Source organism: Papilio machaon, chromosome 3, assembly GCF_912999745.1.
Source record: "Papilio machaon chromosome 3, ilPapMach1.1, whole genome shotgun sequence".
NCBI classification, from domain to species: domain Eukaryota; kingdom Metazoa; phylum Arthropoda; class Insecta; order Lepidoptera; family Papilionidae; genus Papilio; species Papilio machaon.
In genome coordinates, this window is record NC_059988.1 from 3,638,572 (window position 1) to 3,664,057 (window position 25,486).

Here is a 25,486-nt window from a genome sequence, read left to right on the forward strand (position 1 = left end):
AAATATAACTATATGTAATTAGCTTTATTAGTTAGAGTTTTGAAATTTCTCATTTCAATTTTCAATGTTGTTCAATAAAGAAACGTAGCAATATTCTGCAAGTGTGCTCTACTTGGCTATTATTATATTTAGAAAGTTTAATGTCGCTCATAATGTTTATGATTATAGGTTTAATAACAATATAGTGGTAAGGTAATAAATATAAACAATAATGCCGTCATTTACGAGCTCTCTCTCTAGCGATAGTTTCATGGTTCCGTTTACGATCGAGTGGGAAATACAACGTCTGGACTCCTGACATGACAACACACTTCTGAATGTTTCCGGATTTAATCAGTAAAGCATAAAATACACGGACAGTTACAATCAGTAGGTACTGTTAATTCAATCGGTAAGAGTATTTATTGCCTTTAAGTTTTAGCTTTGACCGCAAATTGCAGTACTTCTATCACAAATATTAACTTACGAACACCCGACCATGATATCACTTCGAAGAAGGTTTAAGCAGTTCGTGTATGGCGGCAATAATTTGTGTATTATGTCATTAAAAAGTCTGTCTCCGCCAACCCGAGGCTGTGACCTAATAACTTTATTTTTCGAGATGAGCTTTTCACCTTGAACTTTTCCACTTGCGGAATGAAAGAGAATTAAAATGTATGCAAAAGACTTCGTTTGCAGGGAACTTGGAATAAATTGTGTTTGTCTTATTGTGCGTCGTACTTTACTATGACAGTTTGAACATATTTTTTTCTGGATATTTATTTTTCCAATAACATTCGAATTGTTTAAAAAATCCCAAAACTAGATGGAAAAATGTAGTGCTAGAAGACATGAATGAGTGCCAAGTCTCATACGAAGATGTCGAGGACAGAGCGAAGTGGAAGAAACTGATTACGAAAGTCGACCCCACCACCACATTGGGATACGAGCTAGTCAGAGATAGAGAGAGAGTTTACCAAAAATGCAGTACCATGTGATACAGTACATTAACAGTCTAATATATAAGTAATATTATAATCTGTGTACTAGATATATCTAGAAAGAAGCCGTTAATAAAAACCGCACACAAGTTGCAGGCAACGTTTTAGCACATTTTGTCACTAGTGGCAATCTTGTTATTTATTAAGGTCACAACATTGCGAGATATTTTGAAAACGATTATATCGGCAAAATTTTATAAAATTATGCAAGCTTATTTGCAATTTGAGCATTTTTTAAGTTTTATTTATTTCTGCATTTTATATTGTTCGATCCCATCACGTATTCAAAGAATGCGTCTACAAAGAAATGTCATTATTGATAAGTTTTTATGCATTGCCTTGATTTTGTTAAACGTATTCTTGCTCTTATATGTTAACCTGTGATATATTTATTATTTGTTTTTTTTTTTATTGTTTCAGACGAGGACGAGCAAACCAAGAGGCTTCCCCCTCCACCCCCTATCAAGACTATGACTTACACGGTAATTAATAATTACTACTATTTGTACATTTATTTTTTACTATAACATCGTGCCTTGATAGGAATCTTTATTAGGTGGGGATAATCATCAACACTATTCTTTCAAAATTTGCACCTGATCTTTTAATCTAAGGATATAAAAAACAATTTATTTTAGTTTATTATGCCACAATTTTTTCGTAATACGCAGTTCCTTACATCAAACTTGGCTTGTTTCCTAATGAACCTATTTATAGGGATGTTTCGTAGTCGTGACCTTGTATTAAGAAAAAACAAAACCGACGATATAAAAATTATCGCGTCAAAGTAATTTTATAAACACCCTAGGGCCGTAACCTCCATTTTCGAAGTCAATTAAAACGTCAGAGCTCACATACCCTCAGTTAAAATTATTGGTACATAATTATATCCTACAGCCTCATTTGAACGTCTTTAACACTGGCCACAATAAATTCTAATTACACAATTGATCAAAAAGTTAAAGTATATAACAAAATGATATCGTCATAACATAGATGTCGATTGCATATGCATGTAATTTGATTAAATTGTAAAAGTAGTGAGAGCAAAACGCTGACAACAGACTGCGATTATAAGATTTCACACGCACCCATACAAACGCACTAGTTAACTGGCTAGGAAAATATCACAAGGTTTTTTTTGTTCAAGTGCTATCTATGTACCTAAAGCCCTTTATAGATGTTCAGTTTGAACTGAACAGGCGAACTTTTTAGCTAAAACTGTAGCGTGTGTAGACAAAACATATTTTACATTTCAACTGACAATTGAAATTTTATTTACACACCCAGTTTGACTGTTCAGTTAAAACTGAATATCGATTAAAGAAGCACTATATTCAGCAGTGGACTGATACAATAATGATAATGATTACTATTATTAGTTTTTAACTCATCCCTACCATCTAGTAGTCGCCCATTTATAGTATAATATACAGGAGTAATTCACGCCACTGTGAGATTACACTTCCAAAGACCGGGAAGCTTTTCTTTCTTATACAAAAACTAAAACAGTTTCAGCAGAACATAGTTTTTGTGTAAAAATATCTTCTTCATAAGTATATCTATTACATAATATCTAATGACCAAGTTATGTTAAAAAATACGAATAAAAAAGATAATTGAAGACATATATCTGCATAATATATTTAACCTCACCTTTGCTATTTATCTTCATAAGGATTTTGACATCGCGTGTTTTGTATCGCTACGTGATCGTGAGAGCCGTGACGTTGCATAAATACCAAAGGAAAATATAACGTCACTTGTTTGGAACAAAGACAAAGTTAATATAATATAAACAAAGTGTTGAGAAATGAAGCCTTTTATGCATAATATAGTATTTTATATCTGGCAAAATACATATTTTTACTAGTTTCTTGAAAGAAAATACAACATTTATTTATAATAAGTATTTTACTTCTGATTGTTAAAGTGAAAAGAGTTAATTTGATCAATAACTGCCATCCATAGAGTTGTTTGATGGTAACTTAGAGCGCCCTCTAGGATAGGCTGAGGAAAATAGGCAGTACTGCAAGTTAACTATCCACTGCATTTGCTGATGCGACATTACAAGATTTTTATGTATAGAAAAGAACTTTGGCAAAAAAATACATGGGTTAATTAGGTAGATGTTAAATCCAGCTACATTTTATGGCACTGACAGTTGGTTTCGTAGGCCATAATCTCTGTCATTATCATATACAAAACAAAGACAAGTATGTGTTTTAAACGGCGATTTTTGTCTCAGAAACCCACGGTAAGAAGCAGATAGAAACATATGATTAATTTATAGAACTTAATGTTTTGTATTTGTATGTAGGTTCGCGACCGTGACACGCTGACGTCGCTGGCGGCGCGGTTCGATACGACGCCGTCGGAGCTAACTAAGCTGAACCGGCTCGCCACGCAGTTCATCTTCCCCGGGCAGACACTGCTCGTGCCCGACAAGAGGAAAGGTCAGTACTACGATACTTACACGTGACCTATGACATGATAGACGACGACATATTTGCAAAAAGAAAGCCTAAAACTCTCCAACATATTAGCCTCTGATATTTGGGGATCTCAAAACCAATAATAATCAGAACACATACTGTATGTACCTGTGGGTCTTTTTTGTATGGGGTGGGGAATTTGAATAAAGATATAAGTGAAACGCCATACTCTAGCCAACGGCTACTCTCTTTCTAATGGTGTACTGACCCGATTTTCATCTTACTAACATTATAAAAGCGAAAATTTTAATGGATGGATGGATGTTTTTTTTGAAGGTATTTCCGTAACGGCTCAACGATTTGCAGCCAGAGCGAATTGACATTGAAATCATGAATTACGAACACGAGAATTTTGTATGCGAAGCTTGCTAATAAATGGAGTACCTACATATAAATGATTTCCATTCAAAATAGTTCACGCCTAATTATACCATAATAATTTTAATTATGTGATGGACTAGGTATATAAACAAATAAATATTTTTCTCTCGTAAATAGCAATAACATTAACATCAAGGATTCGTCTTGATAATGCCAAAAATTCTGAAATTTGAAGTTTACATTTGTTTCGTTCACCATTAGTTATTTCTGCGAAATCACAGCTACAAAAATATATTGTTAACCACGTTATTTTTTTGAAGAAAATGAGAAAAGACGTCGACACAGCATGAGTGGGATAAGACCAGGGTGATGATGATAAGGAGATGAAAAAAAATTTTGTACAAATTTTTGATCAGTAGAAACTAATGCTTATAGTGGACAAAGGAGGTATAACTGTGTGGGGTAACGAAGATAATTTATTACTTTAGGATTGACTTAATGGAGTCTTTTTTTCTTTATGTGAAGTTAAACGTAATCGTAAAGGTGACGGAGATTTACTGCAGGCTTCTGAGATCAAAATCTTCGTTTAAAACATATTATCTCTGTTTTGTCAAAGGTACAGGGATGACGATATGTTTCATACAGAGTTTTTCATCTCAGATATCCACAGTTAGTTAAATGCTACAGGGATGTTTGTTTGAAGATATCTCAAGAACGGCTAAACTGATATTGATGAAATTTGGCACACATATAGAACATGGTCTGAAAGACACATATACTTAATACGGTTTTTTTAACGACTCGCAAACGGAGTCGCGAGCGACAGCTTGAAGGTTATAAATACTATCACATATATTCGCTTCCACAACTCGCACCAGTCCAGAATCCTTAATTTAAAGCCAGTGCTATTCAAATAATTAGAATATTAATTGTAAATTTGATAAATACGAAACATTTCTCAAACCGGAGGACGGTCGTCCCCATTCTTGTACAACTTGTCGGGTTTATTGTACAAAGTTTCATTGTTTGTTTTTTAGTTCATTTGCATGTTTCTCTGAAACAAGCTTTGCCTGGGCAAGAAGAATCTTATTTTAAAACTCTTTTAATGTCCTTCCATCCCAAGTTGTTGGTATAAAAAGTAGGTCTACGCTTTTTTATTATTCAAATCTCTTTGGTATAGTAAAAAAGTTGGTCAGTATCTTAGTCTTTGTACTGTATCGTAATAAGTTGAGACACTCTAACTGTTTAGTATTTGAGAGGAATTGAATAAGAAATTGGTTGCGAAAGACGACCTTCGTTCTAAACGTTGTAACAGCACTTCAAACAAGTGTTCCTTTTAGAACGATCGATATTATATTTATTCTATTAATGCGGTCTCCACATTGGTTAGTGTCAGGTGCATTACTTCCCATACGTTAAAGACACTTTAATAAAGACAAAAGATTGTTATTACGTTTTATCGTATTCGAAAAACAGTAGAATTCTGATGCTTGATTTCATTTGCGTTTAAAAGATCTGCTTACTAGCTTGATAATGATTACGTAGATGACATTGTGTGATTGTGGACTGTGTGTGTGTGGACATATTTTTTACTTTAACTAGATCAGTAGCGAGATATTAGGACATTATTAAATATTTTTTATCAGATTAGTTCACAGAAATAAAGAGAATCAACTCGAAATATCTCGTATGTTTTTTTTTGATAATACGTTATTGTTATCAAACAAAGTTAGTATGATAAAGTGTTTGTAAAGACGCAATTGAATTACAGTTTTTTTTCCTTCTAGTGGGAAAATAGTTGTAGTGAACAGTGATTCGAGAAAATTTAATTATTTAATGATCAATAAGTCCACCATTCTAATCCATTCAACTTGTTCAACTCGATTTAATTACGACAAAAAAATCCTATAATCGAATATTGATAACAGCAGATTCGATCTATTCACAATTGTCCGCTCGTGAAACAAAACAATAACATTCAGCCTTGATGTTGTTAACGTGTGACGTAGTCTTGAAATTATTTTTTTTCTACTGTTTGCTCGGCAAACAAAAGTTACAAAAGCAGTCGAGACGGGCAGCGGGTAAATGCGGTCGCGCCGCCCATAGCCGTGCATTGCGCCGAGTTTCTATTTTAAATTGCCGTCCAAATTGTCCTACATTCAGTGCTGCGACTGAATAGGAATAATTTCTACAGCGGCGCGAGCATCATAACAGACATGGATATGGTTTATCAGCAGAGATAAGTGTGCGGCGCGAGCCACTCGCACTCAGCTGGTCGACAATGTTTAGTTTTGAATTCCTCAAGCGTTGGTATCACGGTTTGTTGCGAATCTCTCGATATATATCTTTTGTATTAAGTATAATATGTGGGTGAGAAATGTGACAATGTCGTGTTTGTATGTTCAGATGGCGACAAGGAGTCGGACGGGCCGTCGGAGAGCGGGGATACCACGTCCGAGTCCACGCAGGGCGCTCCCAGCGAACCAGCACAGGAAAAAGGTGATTTTTAACTCTTTATTCACAACTTTTTAAACTGGTTCGACCTTTACAAGGCTAAGTGATGAGTTGCCTTTTTAAATGCTCTTTAATGTACCATTTTAGTGTCAAGAAGTGGTTTACGATCTTCGCCGGCGTTTAAATTGGTTCATTACATGTAAAATGTGGTTCAGTGTGCGTAACTCGCCTTAATGGTGGTGTAAAGTTTTCGCATTTTTATTACCGGCACGTTATCGCACCGTGGTAATGGAAACCTCGTTATCACCGAGTCGTGCAGCTGTTCATGGTATTTACCTTTACTTCAACCTGCACATAGGAATTATGCAGCTCTGTAATCTAATTTAATAATTTCATAGTTTTTGTATTAATCTATTTTCTACATGACTGTTATTATTTTTAGTTTACATTACTTCAAATCAGCTGTGAATTTTACGTCAGTACAATAACTGAAGCACGCGCATTCATATACGTCATAGAAAATAAAATAAGAAACATACAATTTTGCGACATAAATTTTATGCTGAAAAAAATCACCTGATGTTTAATACCATTTTCTGTATTTCTATTAGTTTTAGGTGTAGAAAAGTCGAGATACAATAGATTTTTCCCTTAAAATGAAAAGATAATGGAATGTTTATATGCGGGTGTACGTTTCTGAAAGGCAGATAGCCTAGTTTTTTCACTTCTCTTTGATAGATTTATGATTCATTGATATTGACAGTAATGCAATTTTGATAATGTTCCAGAGATCCTAGACAGCCTGCGGCCGGGGTCGCCTGAGGCTCCTGCAAGCAGCAACGCCCCGCAGCGCTTCCTCAAGATCAATGTCCGTCACATTACGGATGGACAGGTAAAATACGTAAAATATACCACATCCAATACACAGCACTGACCCAATACACAAAAGGAAAGCCATTAACCAGCAATTGAATTGTATTTACACATCCAAATTATTTTTTTTAGGGAAATGGCACGTTAATACCCCTGATATAGTCATTTTTTCTATCTTTTACATATGTGCAATAATATCTATCCAGGGCGTGGTGTCGGGAGTACTGTTAGTGACTCCTAACGCGGTGATGTTCGACCCGAACGTGTCGGACACGCTGGTGATGGAGCACGGGCCGGAGTCGTACGGTGTCATCGCGCCCATGGAGTACGTCGTCAACGCCGCCATCTTCTATGACATCGCGCACATGCGCACTCACGGACCTGACCACAACGCGCACAAGTATCTACCGTTTGTATTAAATATTATTTTATTTATTAAATTATTTAAAACTAACTAAGGATCCGTCTGTGGGGAACTTAAAAAAACTCATTGTCTTCTTCCAGACCATGTTCCACATCTATGCCAAATTCCAGCGATATATATACAGCCGTTCTGGAGATATCTTCTAACAAAGATCCATCCATCCAAACATTCATATTTATAATATTAGTTTATTTTCTATGTTCTTGTCTAAGATGATTCTCAGAGTTCTGTTTTAGTGACTTCTTCTTTCCTTATTATTGACCGATTAATAACTCTGAGTTCAAAAGTTCTAGTATATTTTATGTATTCACTTGTAAATTATCTAAAATCTTCGTTTTTACGATTACTTAACTAGATCAAGCAAATGCAGTTAGTAACAACTATGCACATGAAATTAAAAAAATCAACGCTTTCTTTCAAAATATTTGAAGTTGTTCATGTTGGTATTATTCATAAAAGTTACATAAATAAGCCGTGAGTCGGCTATTGAATTGTAAAACCATAAAATTCCCATACGCTTGTGTAAGCCATTCATTATGAGTATGTTTGTTTGCTTCGTTGAATGGTGACTTGTTTTTATTGTGTGGTTATCGTGTTTTGTAACTGCTCGAACAACACAATATTATTTTGATTTGATGGCTACAAATATAAATATTTTTATTCACACATTACTAATTTATAATACCACTAGCTGTCGCCCGCAACTCCGTTTGCTCGGAATTAAAAAGAAACTTAATAAGTAGTCTATGTGTTCCTCCAGACAATGATCAACGTCTATGCCAAATTTAATTTAGGTTCATGCAGTCGTTCCGGAGATACATACAAACAAACATCCATCCATCCATCCATTTAAACATTCGCATTTATATTGGTAAGATTTTGTAAGTTAATAACAAGTAAATATCTAACTGTGTAATTTCATATATTTTAAGTTAACTTAAATAGCCAGTAAAAAATACCTTAACGAATTTAATTTTCATGGCTACGATAAAGGTAATTATAAGAATCTTAATTAACCAATAGCATTTTCTATTGCGACTTCATTTTAATCTTACTTAAATGCGAAAGTTTAGATGGATGGATGGATGATTGTTTGAAGGTATCTCCGGAACAGCTGAACGGATCTTGATGAAAATTGGCACTGATGTAGAACATAGTCTGGAAGAACACATATGCTACTTATTAAGTTTCGGGCAAAAGCTAACGTTGAAATACATTTTAAACTATACTTTACTTAACTGATATCTTTACTCAATGGAATAAGATTACAGTAACTAATTTACTACCTCTATTTTTCTATGCTACCTGAATTTAACTATTTGTTTATTTGACAGAGCGGAGCAAGCTGAAATTTACTACATGAATAAATCGGAACATTCACCCGGCAAAGACTCACTTCTAGTCAAAGTGAGTATGATTTAATGTACCTAAGACTTCTGTAGCAAAAAAAAAGAATGCGAGATATTAACACAATATGTTACACAGGACGAGACTTTCCCGGAGCTGCAGGCTGCGGGGGGTGAGGGTGGTGAGACGGGCGAGGGGGAGGAGCGGCCCGGCTCAGTCGAGGACCGCGGGGGCGCTGCATTCCCCAAGGCCTTCGAGAGGGACCTCGTCACTCCAACCGCACTTCAGGTTTTTATCCAGAACTCACTGAATTGTTTTATTATGCTATGAAAACGGTCGCCATGATGACAACCCTCTTTGTTGTTGTTGAAAATTGATTATACATTCTGTGATTGTTTTCTTTTTAGCAACAAACGACTGAAGAGAGGCGGAAATCCTTGTTGGACCATCACTGGGCTATTCCGACCAAAGACCGAATGTCGATTGATCAAGGAAGTGAAGTAAGTTTTTTTTTATTGACTAAAGAAAGACCTTAAAAAGTACATATGTGCCAAATTTCATCAAGATCCGTCGAGCCGTACCGAAGACACCTTCTAACAAATCTATCCATCCATCCATCCACTTCGAACATCACACACTTTCGAATTTATGATATTAGTAAGGTATAGATTTTTATTTGTTTGCAGTTTATAAAATTTATATTGAATTTTTGTGAAGGTGTCATCTAACGCGGAGCAGGTGAAGGAAGAGAGCTTGGATGTGGCCGCGGGGGTGGAGCGCGCGGGGAGTGTGGCAGGGGAGGTGGGGGAGGTGGGTGAGGGCGGAGAGGGAGGAGAAGAGGAGGCTCCGCGTGACGCCGCTCGCCACCTTGTCAAGCTGTCCTACCACGACTCCGGCATCGACATCCGCGACCCGCTGCTGCACGTCACTCCTGTCAACTCTAAGAAGGTATGACAAAAGATTCAAACGAGCGAGCGGCTCGCCTCATGTTAAACGACCAATAATCAACCATACACGTCAAATTAGTCGTTATTTAACACTAGCTGTTGCCCGCGACTCCGACCGCCTGGAATTAAAAACAAACTTAAAGAGTAACCTATATGTTCTAGACTATGTTCTACGTCTATGCCAAATTTCGTCGAGATCCCTGTAGTTTTTCTGGAGATATCTTCTGACAAATATCCATCTATCCATCCATCCATCAATCTAAATCAGTGTTTCCCAAAGTGGGCGATAACGCCCCCTTGGAGGCGTTTGAAACCTAGGAGGGGGCGATAAGAGGCCCAAAAAATGGGGGCATTGAATTAATTAAAGTAATGAAATTGTGGTTTTTAAGTTTTAGGGCTGAATAAAAATTAGGGGCGCTCTGAAATATAATCGATTTTCAAAGGGGGCGGTGAAAGAAATAAGTTTGACAATCACTGATCTAAATGTTCGCATTTATAATATTAGTAAGATAAATAACATTAAAATATCTCAATTAAAGAGCGTGAATTTAAAACGTGTAGGGAAACGGACAGAAGTGTTAAGGGTTGTGATAGATTTAGAAGCTGAAATAAGTAATTAATTTCTTCGTATATTGCTATAAAGAACAGAATATTTGAAGCAAAAATCTCATGAATACATTTTAGGATAGCCATTCGGTATCATCACTGTCAGACTATGAGGACTGCTATCACGTAGACCATCACGATCACTACCACCATGCCATTGACACTATCATGGAGATCGCAGAGTCCGATATGACGATGTTCGACCACAAACAGGAGAAGAAGTTTCTGGAACATTTCTATACAGATTACGATGTCGAGGTGCATTCGTGCACCTCTCATGAAGAGGTGAGGAGGTGGTTGAAGGAGGTTATACATGGCCTTTTAATGGTGAAGTCGGAAGCTCTAGTCTTGCAGTTTTATGTTGGTTTTCTAGTAAAAAGGTTTTATAACATCGTCTAAAATGTTTCTTGCGTATCTATCTGGTCTTTCAACACTTCGAAAATTCGTCTATTTTGTTACTTTTGTTCCGTGTTTTTTTCTATATGTTTAGCATATTTTTTTTTATATTTGTTTTTAATATTTATTTTATGTTTCATGGAAAATGGTGATACTTTTTTTTAATTGTTATTACTATTACTGAGGAGGTCTTATTTTAATATGTTATTATATGAATTGAATAATAAAATATTTGTATGGTACAGGTGTACAGTGACGCGGACATAGTGCTGTCTGCGGAGTGGGTGCCGCCGGTGTGCTTGCCGCGCGCCGAGCCCCCGCTCTCCGCACCTCCACTCGGAGAGAACGAGCGCGCGCCGCGAAAACCCGCCGCCGTCTCTTTCTCCCTCGATGGCAACCAGAAGGAGGATATTGGAAAACCCGATAAGAAGAATAAAGTACGTGGAAATTTATAAATAACTAGGGTATACTTCGCATATATACATCATCTTCCCCCAATCTTAGATTACTGTCACACTTAGTATATTTGTATGGAATATACCAAAGGGTTTCTCGAGTAAGTTTTAAATTAATAACTGAGCGTGTTAGTTCCTGTTTGTTCTACAATGATTTTTTATTTAATAAATTACATTCTTAGACGAAATGTAATGTGCTGAGAAAGCATTTTTTATCTTAATTGTTTAATCAAGTAATTTGTGTTAGATGTTGAAGAGGCTCTCGTATCCCTTGTCATGGGTGGAGGGTCTGACGGGCGAGGGCCCGACGGGCGCGACGGGTGCGGGGGGTGCGGGGGGCGCGGCGCCGGGCTCGCACGCCGACTCGCTGCCCACCTCCGCCGACAGTCACAACACTAGCGTCTTCTCTAAAGTCTTTAACAGGTATGTTTACCTTTGCCTTTTTACATTTAAGAAAAATTTATCTTTTAAAAAAAGTAATAGATACAAGACCAGTAATTTTAAACCGACTATACCCGGATTATAGTTTCATGAGTTATGTTTTGTAAAAGACTTGACTCATTTTAATATTTCTGACTAGTATTTTTCATATGTCGTTTAACAGGAAGAAATGTGGTTTAATATCACGTGACCTAACATCACGTGTTCACTATCAGTTATACTTAACTTAAAAGTCAACAATAATGTTCAATAGATGTAATTATCATTAAATAAAATTTTCCACAAATCTATAATTAATATTGCAATTAGGAAGTAGCAGAAGTGTTTACCTCATTAAGACGGATTATCGTATCAGTTCTTGAACTCTCGGACTAGATCTAAAGTGTCATTTGTACACAAACAACTTTACGATCGACAACTCTTATCATAACCTAATCGCATTCTAGACAAACTTTATAGGTACATTTAACATTATCAATTCTGACCTGGCAATATTTTACAATATTAACTTGCGATCTTAGCTATATTAACTGTGAGTTAAAACTTATTGTTATCTATAATAATGACATATGTTTATACAAAGATTTTGGTCTCAGAAATCCACGGTTAGTTACTCTGAGCCGTGTTATATGTGTATAGAATAACATAATAACAAGAATAGGAGAGTCATAAGTATGCCACTCTAAAACGTCAAAATTACTCATATTAAAGTCAATTTCCACTACTAAAACACTTTTACAAAAATATATTGTAATCCTTCTTATTTTCTTTGAAATAATAGAGATTACATTGTTTGTTACAGTAATTCGTCAGTTTAATACACAATTAAGATAACATTTATTGTAATATATTGTCTCGTTGACAACAAGGTTAAGATTTAACAATGTTTATTAAATTTTTAAATCTTAATATATTAATAAAAATTGTATTTTATTAGGTGGCAATTCTCATGATCTCGGTCAACACAATATTCGTGTCACTAACATTCAGTTATCATAAACAAACTGTGAACTTTATGTAAATACACAACATAAATATTTATATAAACTTAGCAACTTTGTCAGTATCAATATTTTGTTATCTATGTTCTATAAATATTTCAAATAAAATTTGTAATTTATGTATTTTTTTATATGTCAACATTTAGTTTTACAAAACACCAATTTAATTAATGGCAACACTAACTCTTGTTGCATGGTTAACCTAAACCAGTATTCACCGTAGCATGATAATTTTATTAATATTTATTAATTGAACTACTTATACTAATATTTGTATAAAATTGGATTTGCAAGCACCCTGGATGTATCAAAAATTAATTATTAAAAAATTCCTAAATTTGTTCCCTTGCTACCGTGGATGCTAACCGGAATGGACGTAATAATGAAACTCCACTGCGTTCATTGTTAGTTCTCCAATGAACCTGGTTGAGTTCGGTACTGGTTTGTTCCTGAGTAAGACCCCGTCGGAGGAGGCCCCGCACGACGCCCCGGGGTACGTGAGAGCTCCGCTGACAACTCGATGTGCGATACCTGTATTGTTGCCTAACGACCCCTAAATTGGACCGTAACTTATATATTGACTCATTCGACGAAAATTACATCTCTTGATGTAACTTTGTATCGTAAGAGTCTATTTCCGCGCTGAATCTTGTAAAGCTTTTCCTCACAGCTATGCTATTTCAAAATTTTTCCTTGTACAAATTCGGCGCGTTAAAATCTAGTCTAGTTTATTTTAGATACAAAATCTGTTTTTCAGCTAGATTTTATTATAATCATCATTTATTCTAATTTGGTTAAGTATAAACTTTTTGAAAATTTACAAATCAATGTGGAATTAATTTAATTCTACATTAAATTAATATTATTTTTACTTAATCAATTTAGTAGATGATGTAAAATAGCGTTGCGGTCCAATATATTTGCCTATTCCGTTACCACTTTCTGTATTTAATTCTTTCCACTAATCGTGTCTGTTATTGTACTGTTTCTGAAGCGTTTCAATTTTAGATTTACATCCAGAATTTAACTGTTGAGCTTATTTTTGTGAATAATTATAACAGTTTGCATGTTGTATTGTGTTAGGATGAGGATTTAGTCTGATGTTTGTGTTATAGTCATTGTCTACGCTCTCGCCCTCTAGCGCACCGCTATACGACACGCCTTGCTTGAAAACTTTAAAATAAAATGTATTATTGTAACGAAGTAAGACTTGGCTCTAAACACTATTTTTTCTTTTCTCAGATAACGCGGATTATTCATTGCCAATAATTTATCGAATGAATATTAATTTTATCAATAAATTCGTGTTCATTTAAACAAATGTATCAATTTAGATGATATCGATCTAAAAATATCTTATCTATTATTCTGTAATGTCATTTATTTAATACTCTTTATTACAACACACCCTCGCAATATGATTAAAGTATGTTGATACGTGCAATTACTTCCAGAATATTCTATACTTTTCTAGCATATTTTTGTTACGTTATATTTCTTCTCGATATTGAAAAGTTAGTTTTGTTACTTCATAAGGTTGTAGTCGTTATAGCGAGGCGCTAGTTCATTTCACTTCTAAACACTTTAGGAATACTGGACGCTTCCTTTGTCCTATCATTCACCCATCATTATCATCTTATTGGCACCTTGTTAATGTAAGCCGTTGTTTAGCGGCATATAGCATGTCGTTGATGTTCTCCTTTTGTCACTGAGTGAATCTTTTATAACACGTTGCAGGCTTAATAAGTTGTCTAATTTTTTCACAGGTACAGCAAACTGGATTCTTAATGTTTCTAATATTTAGAAATTCTATATTTGTTTTGATAATTTTTATATATTTAATGCAGTTATTGTCTATATATATGTTAATATGTATGTGATATTTATTCAGACGTAGTTCACTGGGAGGCTTTGGCCGTTCTCACACCAAATCGACGTCGTCCAGCGGCTCCACTCAGCCGAGACTCGATTATCGCAGCATGGTGTCTGTGGACGACATGCCTGATCTCTTCGCTTCATTTGACAGTTAGTATTTTTAATTTTTTGTTGTTATAGTGCCTAATTTATTGAATTATTGCGTTTTCAGATTTTTAACTTTGTGTCATTTACTATCGGAAAAAGTACTAATTCTTCTCGACAAATTAATTGAAGAGTAAAGGTAAAGAAGGTAGAGAAAGAGAATCGTAAAAGATAGACATCGGAGATAGAAGACCGTAAATTCTAGGTACAATTCTTACATCTTAGTACAGATGTATGGTTTCCTTGCAGAATTGATTCCGCGACCGGCGCGCGCCAGCGACGACCCCCCGCTGTACCTGCGGCTGCGCATGGGCAAGCCCGCGGGCCGCCCGCTGCCGCGCTCCACACAGCTCATGTCATATGGCCGCAAGCGCATGAAGCCCGAATACTGGTTCGGCATCCCCAGGAACAGGTCAATATCAATTACTCTTACTGTCATACAATCATTTTTTAAATCTATACAAAGACATTGTTTAAGTGATCATTAAAAGTCTCTGCGTGTGGAACTTAGTAAGGAAATAGAGAGGACCCTAAATTAACCTGTAGCTAGTTAGTCGTTTAGTAGGATAAGGGTTTTACTGAATACAAGTGAGATGTTTCTCTCTCTCTCTCTCTGTTTCTCTGTACGTATATAATAAAGATGCATGTTACAAATCAGGGTGGACGATCTGTACAAGTTCCTGACACACTGGGTGCCGAGCCGCTACGGGCCGCTGGGTGACGTCACTGCGCAGGGCTACGAGCTCATCGACAGCGATACCGAGTGGGATGACGAGGATACCAAGCCTGGAGTTAAGGTACGCTTCATACTTCTTCAATTGTATCTAGACTAGCTCTCGCCCGCGTATAAATCGCGTATAGTCGCGTAAAATGAGTAGCCTATGTATTCTTCTAGATTACGCTCTCACTCTATGCTAAATTTCTTCGAGATCCTTACAGTCGTCCTGGAGATACCTCCAAACAAACATTCATCTATCCATCCATCCATCCATCTAAACATTCGCATTTATAATATTGATATGATTATTAATACTTTTTGTGTATATTAATAATTCTGTCCCTTTTGAGCGCCATTGACTAATTATTGGTAAAGGGAAGAATGTCGGTAAAACTAAGTAAATATTAAGAATATAAAAAATATTTCCACTGATTTGAAATAGACAAAGGAACTATAAAAATAAACAAGTTAAGTTCAAAAGATTAAAATTAATAATAAAATGAAAAATGTCTCAATTAGTTGGTAGTTATGTAATTGTTTACAAATCAACGCGAGCCCATTGTTGACGGTCGCTGTCTCTTCAAAGATAATTATCACGTCACCATCACTCAAGATAAATCTACGGTACTGAGATATTTTAAATTATGTTTTAATTTAAACAGTACTGCGTTTTCAAGTAGTTATTTTTACCCGCAGGGAGAACGTACCGGCAGCTCCGGTGATGTGTCGGACATTACTAGGGAATCGTGGGAGGTGAGTCGTTTCTTCATATAACTTTAAACACAGTTTTTCTAATTAATAATGCTTTATCTAACACCGTGTCGACAGCGCATCTTGAATGTACCACATTACAGTACACATGAAACGTCATACTACGTCACAGTTTACTATTTCTTTCACTCTTTGACAGATACATCAATGTTACCATATTTTATATTTTTTGACATTTTAGTTGGACAAAGAAAAGCACGATATTTCTTTTTATATTTGTAACATACAACGTTTTCGTTACAAACAAATTAAACCAACAATAATTACTTATAAAGTTTTATTACGTTGATAGCAAACAAACATTTTATCGCTCATGTTTTTTTTTACGTTGATATTGAAAATAAACATTTTATACTCTACAATCGACACTATATAGTATGAACTTTGATATACTAATTGATGATGGGATTGCGCATAGCTGCTGAAGGCGCCCTACGTGAAAATATATTCGATAATGAAGAGCCAGGCGGAGGCGTTGGGTGACTCGCTCGGCGAGGAGCCGCGCCCGGAGGTACTGTGCGTCACGCATTTGCGTGCACGCGTACGTACTTACGACAAATATGATTCGGATACATCTAAAAACAATAACTTATGTATTTTATTACTTATTTAATAAATATAATATATATTGAAGTATAATTTTATCCGAATCTGTTTGCCGTTTGATCGTTCAATTTAGCGCGTACCGCACTCTAGTGAAATGAAATGTGCACTGTTTTTTTCATTTCATATCCTATTGAATGTTTTCTATTAGTCGCTCAATATTTTGTAGTGTCATTGTCAATGTTTATCCTTATGTAAAATGCAGCATCGGATCTTGGTAGAGGCGTTTTATTGAACGCTAAATAGTTATGTAAATTAAATGCACGATAAGATACCCTGATACCGTAGATTGGTTTTTAAAATATTGCTCTATAAAAAGATAATACATAAATAAAAAATAATACTATTCACCATAGACATGTTACCTCTAGATTGACCTTTTCATAAAATTTTGCCGTTTAATCCTAAGATGAATTTTAAAATGTCATCATTGTGCTTGACGTAAATGTTTACCAGTATTATGTAAAATCCTAAAGTCAGGAAAATGTCGTGTATAAAAATTGAAAGTAAAATAAACATATTTTACTATTATATTTATCTTAAACAAATTGAAATCCAATTATTATTTTTTTTGTAAAAATAGTAGTGTAGACAACACTGAGGAAATTTACCACATGAAAGGCCTACGGAGGCTTTTGAACTTTTATGTAGAGGAGAGACTTATACGATGATTATTTTTTTACAATGATTGAGTAACCTAGTTCATCTGCTAATATTTATATGGATTCTGTGACATATCAGGATAGTTATGCTCCTCAGATACCTCTACCATCTTTTGTGTTTTAAATGTGTTATGCTACCCTTATGACTAAATACATTTTCCTTATCGTAATATTTAAAAAACACTTATATTGTCATGATTGTTTTTTTTATGATTCATTATTAGTGGCTTGAATAATTAATATACCAAGTTGCTAACCACTTTTTGATCTTCATAATGGTTAAAAAAATGATAACATTTTAAATAATTGACTCTTAAAAAGGTTTTAAATAAAAGTATTTGATTAGGCGTGAATGCTTTGTGTTAAATCTATGTTACGGTGTTAAATGAGGTCGAGTACACAATGGATGAGGAACAATAGTGTTTGTCGGAACACTGCAGTTACCTTGTCGCATCTCCTGTTAGAATGTTTCACAATAACTACCTTATATGCTTGTTAAGAACAACCCAACCGGAACATTATACGGTAGTAAAACAATTTTGATATCTCTAATAAAGAGGCATCTGTTAACTTGAAATAGATAGGTAGAGTTAAGTGACAAATGAATACAATATAGTGATCATAACGACTTTAAAAGTATCTAAAATATAAAATAATAATATAAGAGATGATTGACAATAATTTGTTTACATAAAAACTGAATTATCACCAAGTTTTTCCTATGAAGCGTCTTACGACCTGGCCGTGGAATAATCGATTGTGTGTAAATTACTACAATTTTCACTACATTTACCTGATGAAATTGATAAAGTTGTTAATCCTTGATTTTAAATGTACCGTAAGGTACTCGGGTAGCATGTTTTCCTACTAACCAAAGAAATCACGATTATAAATCGTTGTCTATGTCAACTCGCGTTTATTATGTTTGCAACACCTAATTAGGTAGTCCGTTCCTAACCATATCTCTTATGGTATTGACACGTTTACATCAGAATATAAACAGGCTAATATTTAATTTATAATACAAACATATTGGTCAGTTCATTAGATTCTAAAAGGACATCAAGTATGACGTATGTATTAATGAATTTGTTTTGAAAGTCGTTAGCATGGCACTAAGGATGCCCCCAAGTTTTACCTATGTATGACATTTTGATTTCAAACAAGCGATCGTCCGCGAATTCATGGACACAGAAAAAAGTTACCTATAATATGCCCGCGTGCATTAGTTACCTTTCCGACATAACCGGAGATTACCCAGAACAAATGCTGCAAACACAGACAAAATATTTTAAAAATTGGTTTTGCATTATCAGCTACGTAAATACATCATGTGTAAGAAATGTGGTTTTTTTTCGACACAAACAGACATCAATTTTATTATTATGTATATACAAAGAAAATAACTATGTTTATCAAGGACTATCAAAATGTTTATAAATAACAGTAGGTAAATGGACAATATATATGTAGACATGATCTCTAGACAATTTTATATTACATTCAAACTCTAAATTATTTAGCATTTTTATATACATTGATTGTTATACTAATACTATTACAACAAATTGTAAATAAGGAAAAACGTTAAACTCGATGTGAATGACTTTAAACATTTTTGTGCAGTGTTCATAATCAAATGACGTATAAATAAAACAGGTTTAGTACTCGACTGCGGGTAAACAAACAAATATCTTGCAACCTTCATACAAGTAGCCTTTTTTATTTTAGTCACATTCACGCTGCATTGAATCCACTATCTGCTCACTGATATTTACTCTTAATATCGCTCTAAATAAAACTTTAAAAGAAGCATATGTGTTCTTCCAGACTATGTTCTACATGTGCTCCAAATTTCATCAAAATCCGTTGAGCCGTTATGGAGATACCTTCAAACAAACATCCATCTATCTAAACATTCGCATTTATATTAGTTAGATGTATGAAAATTTAACTAATTAATACTTGAGACTCCGATCTTATATCCAATAGAAGATTACCACGATTAAATTATTTGTTTGTGAATAATGCTTTCATATTAAAGAGGAAATTTTAACTTGGTTAAATATTACAGAAACATGTTACCTGAATATAAATTTTTGCTTTGCTGCGCAATTTAATTAGTAATGTCTCATATTACAGCATTGGCAAATTATACTCGAAAGCAGATTTATGACATATTAAATAAACTACAGAGGTTTTATTGGTTTCTAATAGGAAAAAATCCACAGTCGTTACTCCATCTATTCGCCTTGTAACATAACGACGTTTAAAGCCGAAACCGGTTTAATACACTTATTTATTTTTTGATCAACGGAAGATCACCTAAATTATATCGTAGGATTGAAGTATTACATCATAATTTGGCAAAACAAAATAATATAATGTGCCAAGTTCCGAAATAGAAGACAAATAACATACATTTTGTTGAAACATTATACATAATTAGTGTATAATCTACTTGTCAGAATTCAGTTTGCATTTTACTTGAAGTTAACTGATGCCTTCCCAGTGATACAGTTGTGTGAGCTATTGTGCAATGCACTAACAGAATGGAGCAAATAGATGCCTGCAATTACCTAATCAGGACTTATTAACGTCAGCTCTTTGTGGATAAGACTCATCGCTTTTTCATAATATCCTGTATTCTCCCCACATATGACATGCAATTTGTATGATACATTTTATACCGTGCCATCTACGATCCCAAAATATAGAATCTTCGATGATCTTTACATATGGGATGGCATTTTGCTAAGTCAGAACTATTCTAGTGAGATAAGCAGAACCATAAATTCTTTCTGTACGAGTAGTAAATTCTAAGACAAGATCAGTTTGAAATATCTACAAAAGCTTGTAAAAGAAATCGAAGTGAATATTTGCCGTTGCAAGTATCCTAAGTATTGTAGCTAGGTTCAATTCCGTCAAGTTGCAATGATGAAAAACTACTAGGTAAAATGTTTTAGAACTGACTTTAAACTAATAAACTAATGATGCGCATATATTAACGCAGAGGTGTATGAATGTACATATGTGACATCACTTCATTCAAAACATCAATTCCAGCACGACTTGACCTCTTAGATAAATGCAATTGTACACAATTAATTATTACCACTCTACTTGTTGTTGTTCTTGACACTGAAATTGAAGCGTTGTTTTTCTCTTCTTAATTTTATCTTACTAATATTATAAATGCGAATGTTTAGATGGATGGATGGATGTTTGTTTGAAGGTATCCCCAGAACGGCTCAATGGATCTTGATGAAATTTGGCATATATGTAGATCATAGTCTGGAAGAACACATAGGCTACTTATTATGTTTTTTTTTTAATTCCTCGTGGATGGAGTCACGGGCGACAGCTAGTATCTTATAAATTTATAACGGGGATGTCGATGCAACTGATAATGATAGTTTTCTGAAATGGTTATTAATGAAATCAGTGATGGGTATTTTTAAAACAGACCTGGAACTGTAAGTCAAATTAGATGATATTGCCAAAATACATTGATAAAAGCTTTTATCTCTACACAATGTAAATCGTTAACGTAAATAATCGAGGATAAAAATAAAGATTCTATGTAAAAACACTCGTATTTTTAACAACATCTAAAAAAAGCATAATGCTTCTGCAATTAATGTGAAACGGCATAATATTATTGTCTGCAATTACCGTCTAGATTCATGGGTACAACAACCTTGTTTTAGATTTTACTAGAATCGCGAGAACTACCATATTTGTTTTTGTGATTTTGTATTTACATTGTTCTAGAATAATTCATTTGTGAATTGATTTCAATTGTGATGTTTAATTTTAGAAACCAAGTTGTTTTATTTATTTCAAACTAGACGTCGGCTGCGACTACGTCCTTAACTTAACTTAAAAAAAACTTAATTAGTAGCATATGTGTTCCTCCAGACTGTGTTCTACGTATATACCAAATTTCATCGAGATCAATGCAGCCGTTCTAGAGATAACTAGTAACAAACATACATCCATCTAAACATTCGCATTTATAATATTAGTAAGATATTTTTTTAGTTTATTCCTTACCATCAAAGCCACACGCTTACTCGATGTCGTTATCATTCTGCTCGGCTCCGAAGATTTATTTAATAAACTTAACCTTCCGTAATAATTGGGTAGGTTATTAAAACGAAAATTCTAGATCGGTTTGCTAGCACCTGAGATTAACGTGATAAACAAACTCCTCCGCATTATATGAAGATAGATGTTTAGCTGCAATGACCTGTGACCTAGTGGTAACTCTAGACATTACCTCGACGCAACGTCGCGTTTCAAGTGCTTATATTGCTTTATTCAAATGCATAGATTAATTAAACAGGATCCGGTTACAAGTGAATACATCTCGTACTGAATTAATCTTATTGAAACTAGTGTGATCGGGTAACGGGCTTTTTGGTCTCTTAAATACTTTTACATTTTATGGAGACTGAACTTGTTTTGATCCAGTATTTTGAATGTCATAAATTTTGTTTTTTTTCTGTTGGTTTCTTAAGTAATCTATATCTTTATATCTATATATATAAAAGAAAGTTGTGTTAGTTACACCATTTATAACTCAAGAACGGCTGAATCGATTTGACTGAAAATTGGTGGGCAGGTAGCTTAGAACCAGGAATAGGACATAGGATAATTTTTACCCCGTTTTCTTTTTTTTTTTTATTCTGCGCGGACGGAGTCGCGGGAAAAAGCTAGTGTTTTTAATAAAGTAGGCTTTTAAAACAAACATTATGTTATAACATAGGGAACATAATTGCCACTTATAAGTGACAATTAAATAAAAAAGGTTATATTTAATTATTGTTCAAGTTACTTAGCTTGAAAATATATTTTTTCTTATGTTATGAATAATGAATTTAAATAGTGATATATTTCGACTATTCAGTATATAGAGTGCATTAGGTTTGAGAATCGACATCTCATCATTAACCTGTCCTTATCCCTATGGAGGGTCGGCACAGTATATACTGCTCCTACATACATCTTTATCAGCAGTCATGTATCTGAATTCATCCCCTTCTTTTATACAATCCATTCATACTTTCTTTGGTCTTCCTCTACCTTTATAACCATTCACATTCAATCACATTACTTTTTGTTTACCAGAATTGTTTCGACATCTGAGTAAATAATAAATTTCAATGCTAAAATTTAATATTTGTACTTTTCATATATGACTTAGTAATTTGGACCTCCAAACAACCGTCGTGTGTTCGTCAGTGAGGCATTTCAATTAAAATATAACGGCAACGCTTCGTAATCATCTCGTTTAGCCGCATGGTAATATTCCTAATTGCTTTTAACACCAGATACATACCTATGTCGACGTATATGTGCACCAGTATCACACTTGCTTCTGATGCCACAGATCGCCTGTCCACAAACGTAACATCGGAATAAAGTAAACTCATTTTACGTTCGATCTTTTTTAACAGGTATGCTCTTTGTTGTCTTTTTTCTTTTTTGTATTTATCAGGTTTTTAAGCAGTTTTCTTTTTGACGGCATTTCTTGTACCTTTTTCTGAATGGTGGTTGTTGATACTAACATATTCCAATCTCAGGTTATTAATGGTCCTTATAACCTGAGATAGTTTATTTTTTTTCTGGTAATAATTACTTAATAATTACTACAGATTTATCATGCAGTGACGTAATACGTGTTGAAATCATTACTTCATAATAGTTGTCATTAAAGTTTCACGTAATTCATATTGAATGAAATAATCTATCGATTTCATAATATACGGAAATTTTTATGTCAATTTTCTTGATCTATAGTTTTTTCCGTATCTTCTGGACTCTATGTGGAATGTGCTCTCCATATCTCTTCCTACAAGATGAACTATGTGGTTAAAGATGTGCTTGGGACGACGGTGGAAAAGAAGTAAGCTTGTTGACGGCATAGGGAATTTCAATTGTAAAACTATCTCAATAGAGTTACGTCATAATAGACTGATTTGATATACACTTTTTTGAAAATATTACAATGTTTTTTGTAGTTTCGTTACTAATGTGCACCTCTATACCGGATACGTAACGTCGCCTTCGTGCGTGCTTGCACGTAGCTGCTTAATTTCAATGCCGTCGACTCTTTTTTTTTCAATCATTTTAAAAATCATTTAGCCAGATACACTAACTATACTTAAAAAATTATTAATAATATTATAGGTATGTATTGCTACAAAAAAACGGTTTTTTTACAATAATTTTAATAAATTCATAATCCGCATGGTCAGGTATAATGGTGAATATACAAAGTGATCTATAATAACAAGTTGGGAGTTTTTGTCGCAAGAATGACTGGTGTGATGTGGTGGGGCTGAAGCATTCCTTCGTACGTTTCTTTCACCTCCAGTAGCGTAGCAACGTTGGCGAGGTGTACTAGCGTCTGCGCATTGCTTTTTTCCAAAAACCTACAATAGAGTGCTCAGCCGCCGGATCACGACGCACGTTTCCGCGATTAATGCATTTCGGCTGTATTAATAAACCGGACTGCAGCTCGCCGTCGCCTACGTATACAAACGACTCTTGTTTATAAGCAAACGCTCGTCGCAGTCTTCGCTGCTAAGCCGTGTCGGATACACGTAACAGCATAAGCGTCTATTAATAATTAAGAAAAAAAACTATATATTGGCAAACGCGAACGGTCTCGCGTGTGTGATTTCTATGAGCGGCGTTATCTCGCGCACGTGTTTGTATCGTTAAATGTGCCAAAACCTGTCGTACAAATGCAGACTATGAAATGGATAGAAATGGTGCGACTCAGCCCTCCCTCCCCCGAGAGGTCTTCAACTTTCGACAATGATAAGGTGAGGTCGCTTTCTGTAGTCACGGTGCTGCTTTTTAATGTTTTAATCGTGACGTCATCGCTCAATGAACGGTAATTTATACGTTTTAATTGCTGCTCCCAATTTTTTTTTAGTCCACGTGGCCGTGATAAATGTCTGTTAAGCCCAGTAATAATAACTTGAATTATTGGACTTGATACTGATATGCAATATATCACACATACAATGTATGGCCTTGAAGAGTACTAATTATAGCAAACTCCATCAAAAGATTAGCAACAACAACGCTGCGTTCAAATTTGAAATGCAAGATCCTGCGCATTGTCGTTATCTGTTTGTTATTTCCAATGATATTTACATATCTAAATATTTAAAGGGTTATCTTATTATATCTGTTCCAGAGACATCGTGTGAATACATGTGTTTTTATTATAATTTAATAAAGCAAGAGTTTTTATAACAAAGTTCATTGCTATAATGAATTGTGTAGCAGAAGTCCGCTCTACCGTAACACAAATATTATCGTTCTTAAGTCGATTATATTTTTAAATTAACGATCGAAAAGAATAGTTAAATTCAAATATTTAAAAAAAATGTCTTGATCATCCATCCGTTCAATAGACAGCGCGACAAAGTACGCATGAAAGTGGACCACGGAACACAGTCTATAAATAGTAAGGCGATTGACCCTCGATATTTTTCTGAAGTGTAACCCTGTAATTATTGTAATTAGGGTGCCGGCTGCACTCATAATGCTGTCAATTCAATAAATACATCAGACGGTTCAGGAAATTGATAAAATATTCTTGTATGATGTGATCTCACACATATGGATTTGATTTGAAATATTTCATTTCATGGAAACAGTTTTTCTTCGTTTTTTTTTTCAACCGTGCTTTGTTTAAAAACTTGCCTACAATGTTTTAATAGCTTCCAATCATGTTTATTAACAGTTACGTATACAATTCGAACCGTGCAACCGGTGGTCGGATATTCGACTTTCTCATTGTAATTTTATACTTATTTCTACAAGTTAAATCACGTTTTAAAATTGACAGAATACAATTCAAGGACAAAAATTAATGAATCATTATTTGAAGAAGCCAGGATATTTTTGTCAATTTTTAATACTTTATCAGTAAAGTCTTTAATTCTATT

The 25,486-nt window shown here is 34.6% G+C and overlaps 1 protein-coding gene across 14 annotated transcripts in view; it reads left to right on the forward strand.

The window, feature by feature from the left end:
- Positions 1-25,486, forward strand: part of LOC106712390 (TLD domain-containing protein 2) — an 83,160-nt gene that overhangs the window by 49,107 nt on the left and 8,567 nt on the right. For 4 of the 14 annotated variants that reach the window (XM_045686414.1, XM_045686413.1, XM_045686409.1 and 1 more), the window contains 17 exons: positions 1,401-1,462; positions 3,301-3,436; positions 6,203-6,295; positions 7,039-7,142; positions 7,330-7,532; positions 8,882-8,954; positions 9,033-9,182; positions 9,302-9,394; positions 9,612-9,842; positions 10,526-10,732; positions 11,089-11,280; positions 11,546-11,721; positions 14,632-14,765; positions 15,009-15,171; positions 15,418-15,556; positions 16,174-16,230; positions 16,667-16,759. In XM_045686414.1, the coding sequence (XP_045542370.1) occupies positions 1,401-1,462; positions 3,301-3,436; positions 6,203-6,295; positions 7,039-7,142; positions 7,330-7,532; positions 8,882-8,954; positions 9,033-9,182; positions 9,302-9,394; positions 9,612-9,842; positions 10,526-10,732; positions 11,089-11,280; positions 11,546-11,721; positions 14,632-14,765; positions 15,009-15,171; positions 15,418-15,556; positions 16,174-16,230; positions 16,667-16,759 (2,306 nt within the window). Of the gene's footprint in view, positions 1-1,400; positions 1,463-3,300; positions 3,437-5,671; positions 6,115-6,202; positions 6,296-7,038; positions 7,143-7,329; positions 7,533-8,881; positions 8,955-9,032; positions 9,183-9,301; positions 9,395-9,611; positions 9,843-10,525; positions 10,733-11,088; positions 11,281-11,545; positions 11,722-13,149; positions 13,234-14,631; positions 14,766-15,008; positions 15,172-15,417; positions 15,557-16,173; positions 16,231-16,666; positions 16,760-23,877; positions 24,350-25,486 lie in introns of those variants that run through there. The other 10 variants (XM_045686417.1, XM_045686410.1, XM_014504918.2 and 7 more) reach the window with 10 other exon arrangements.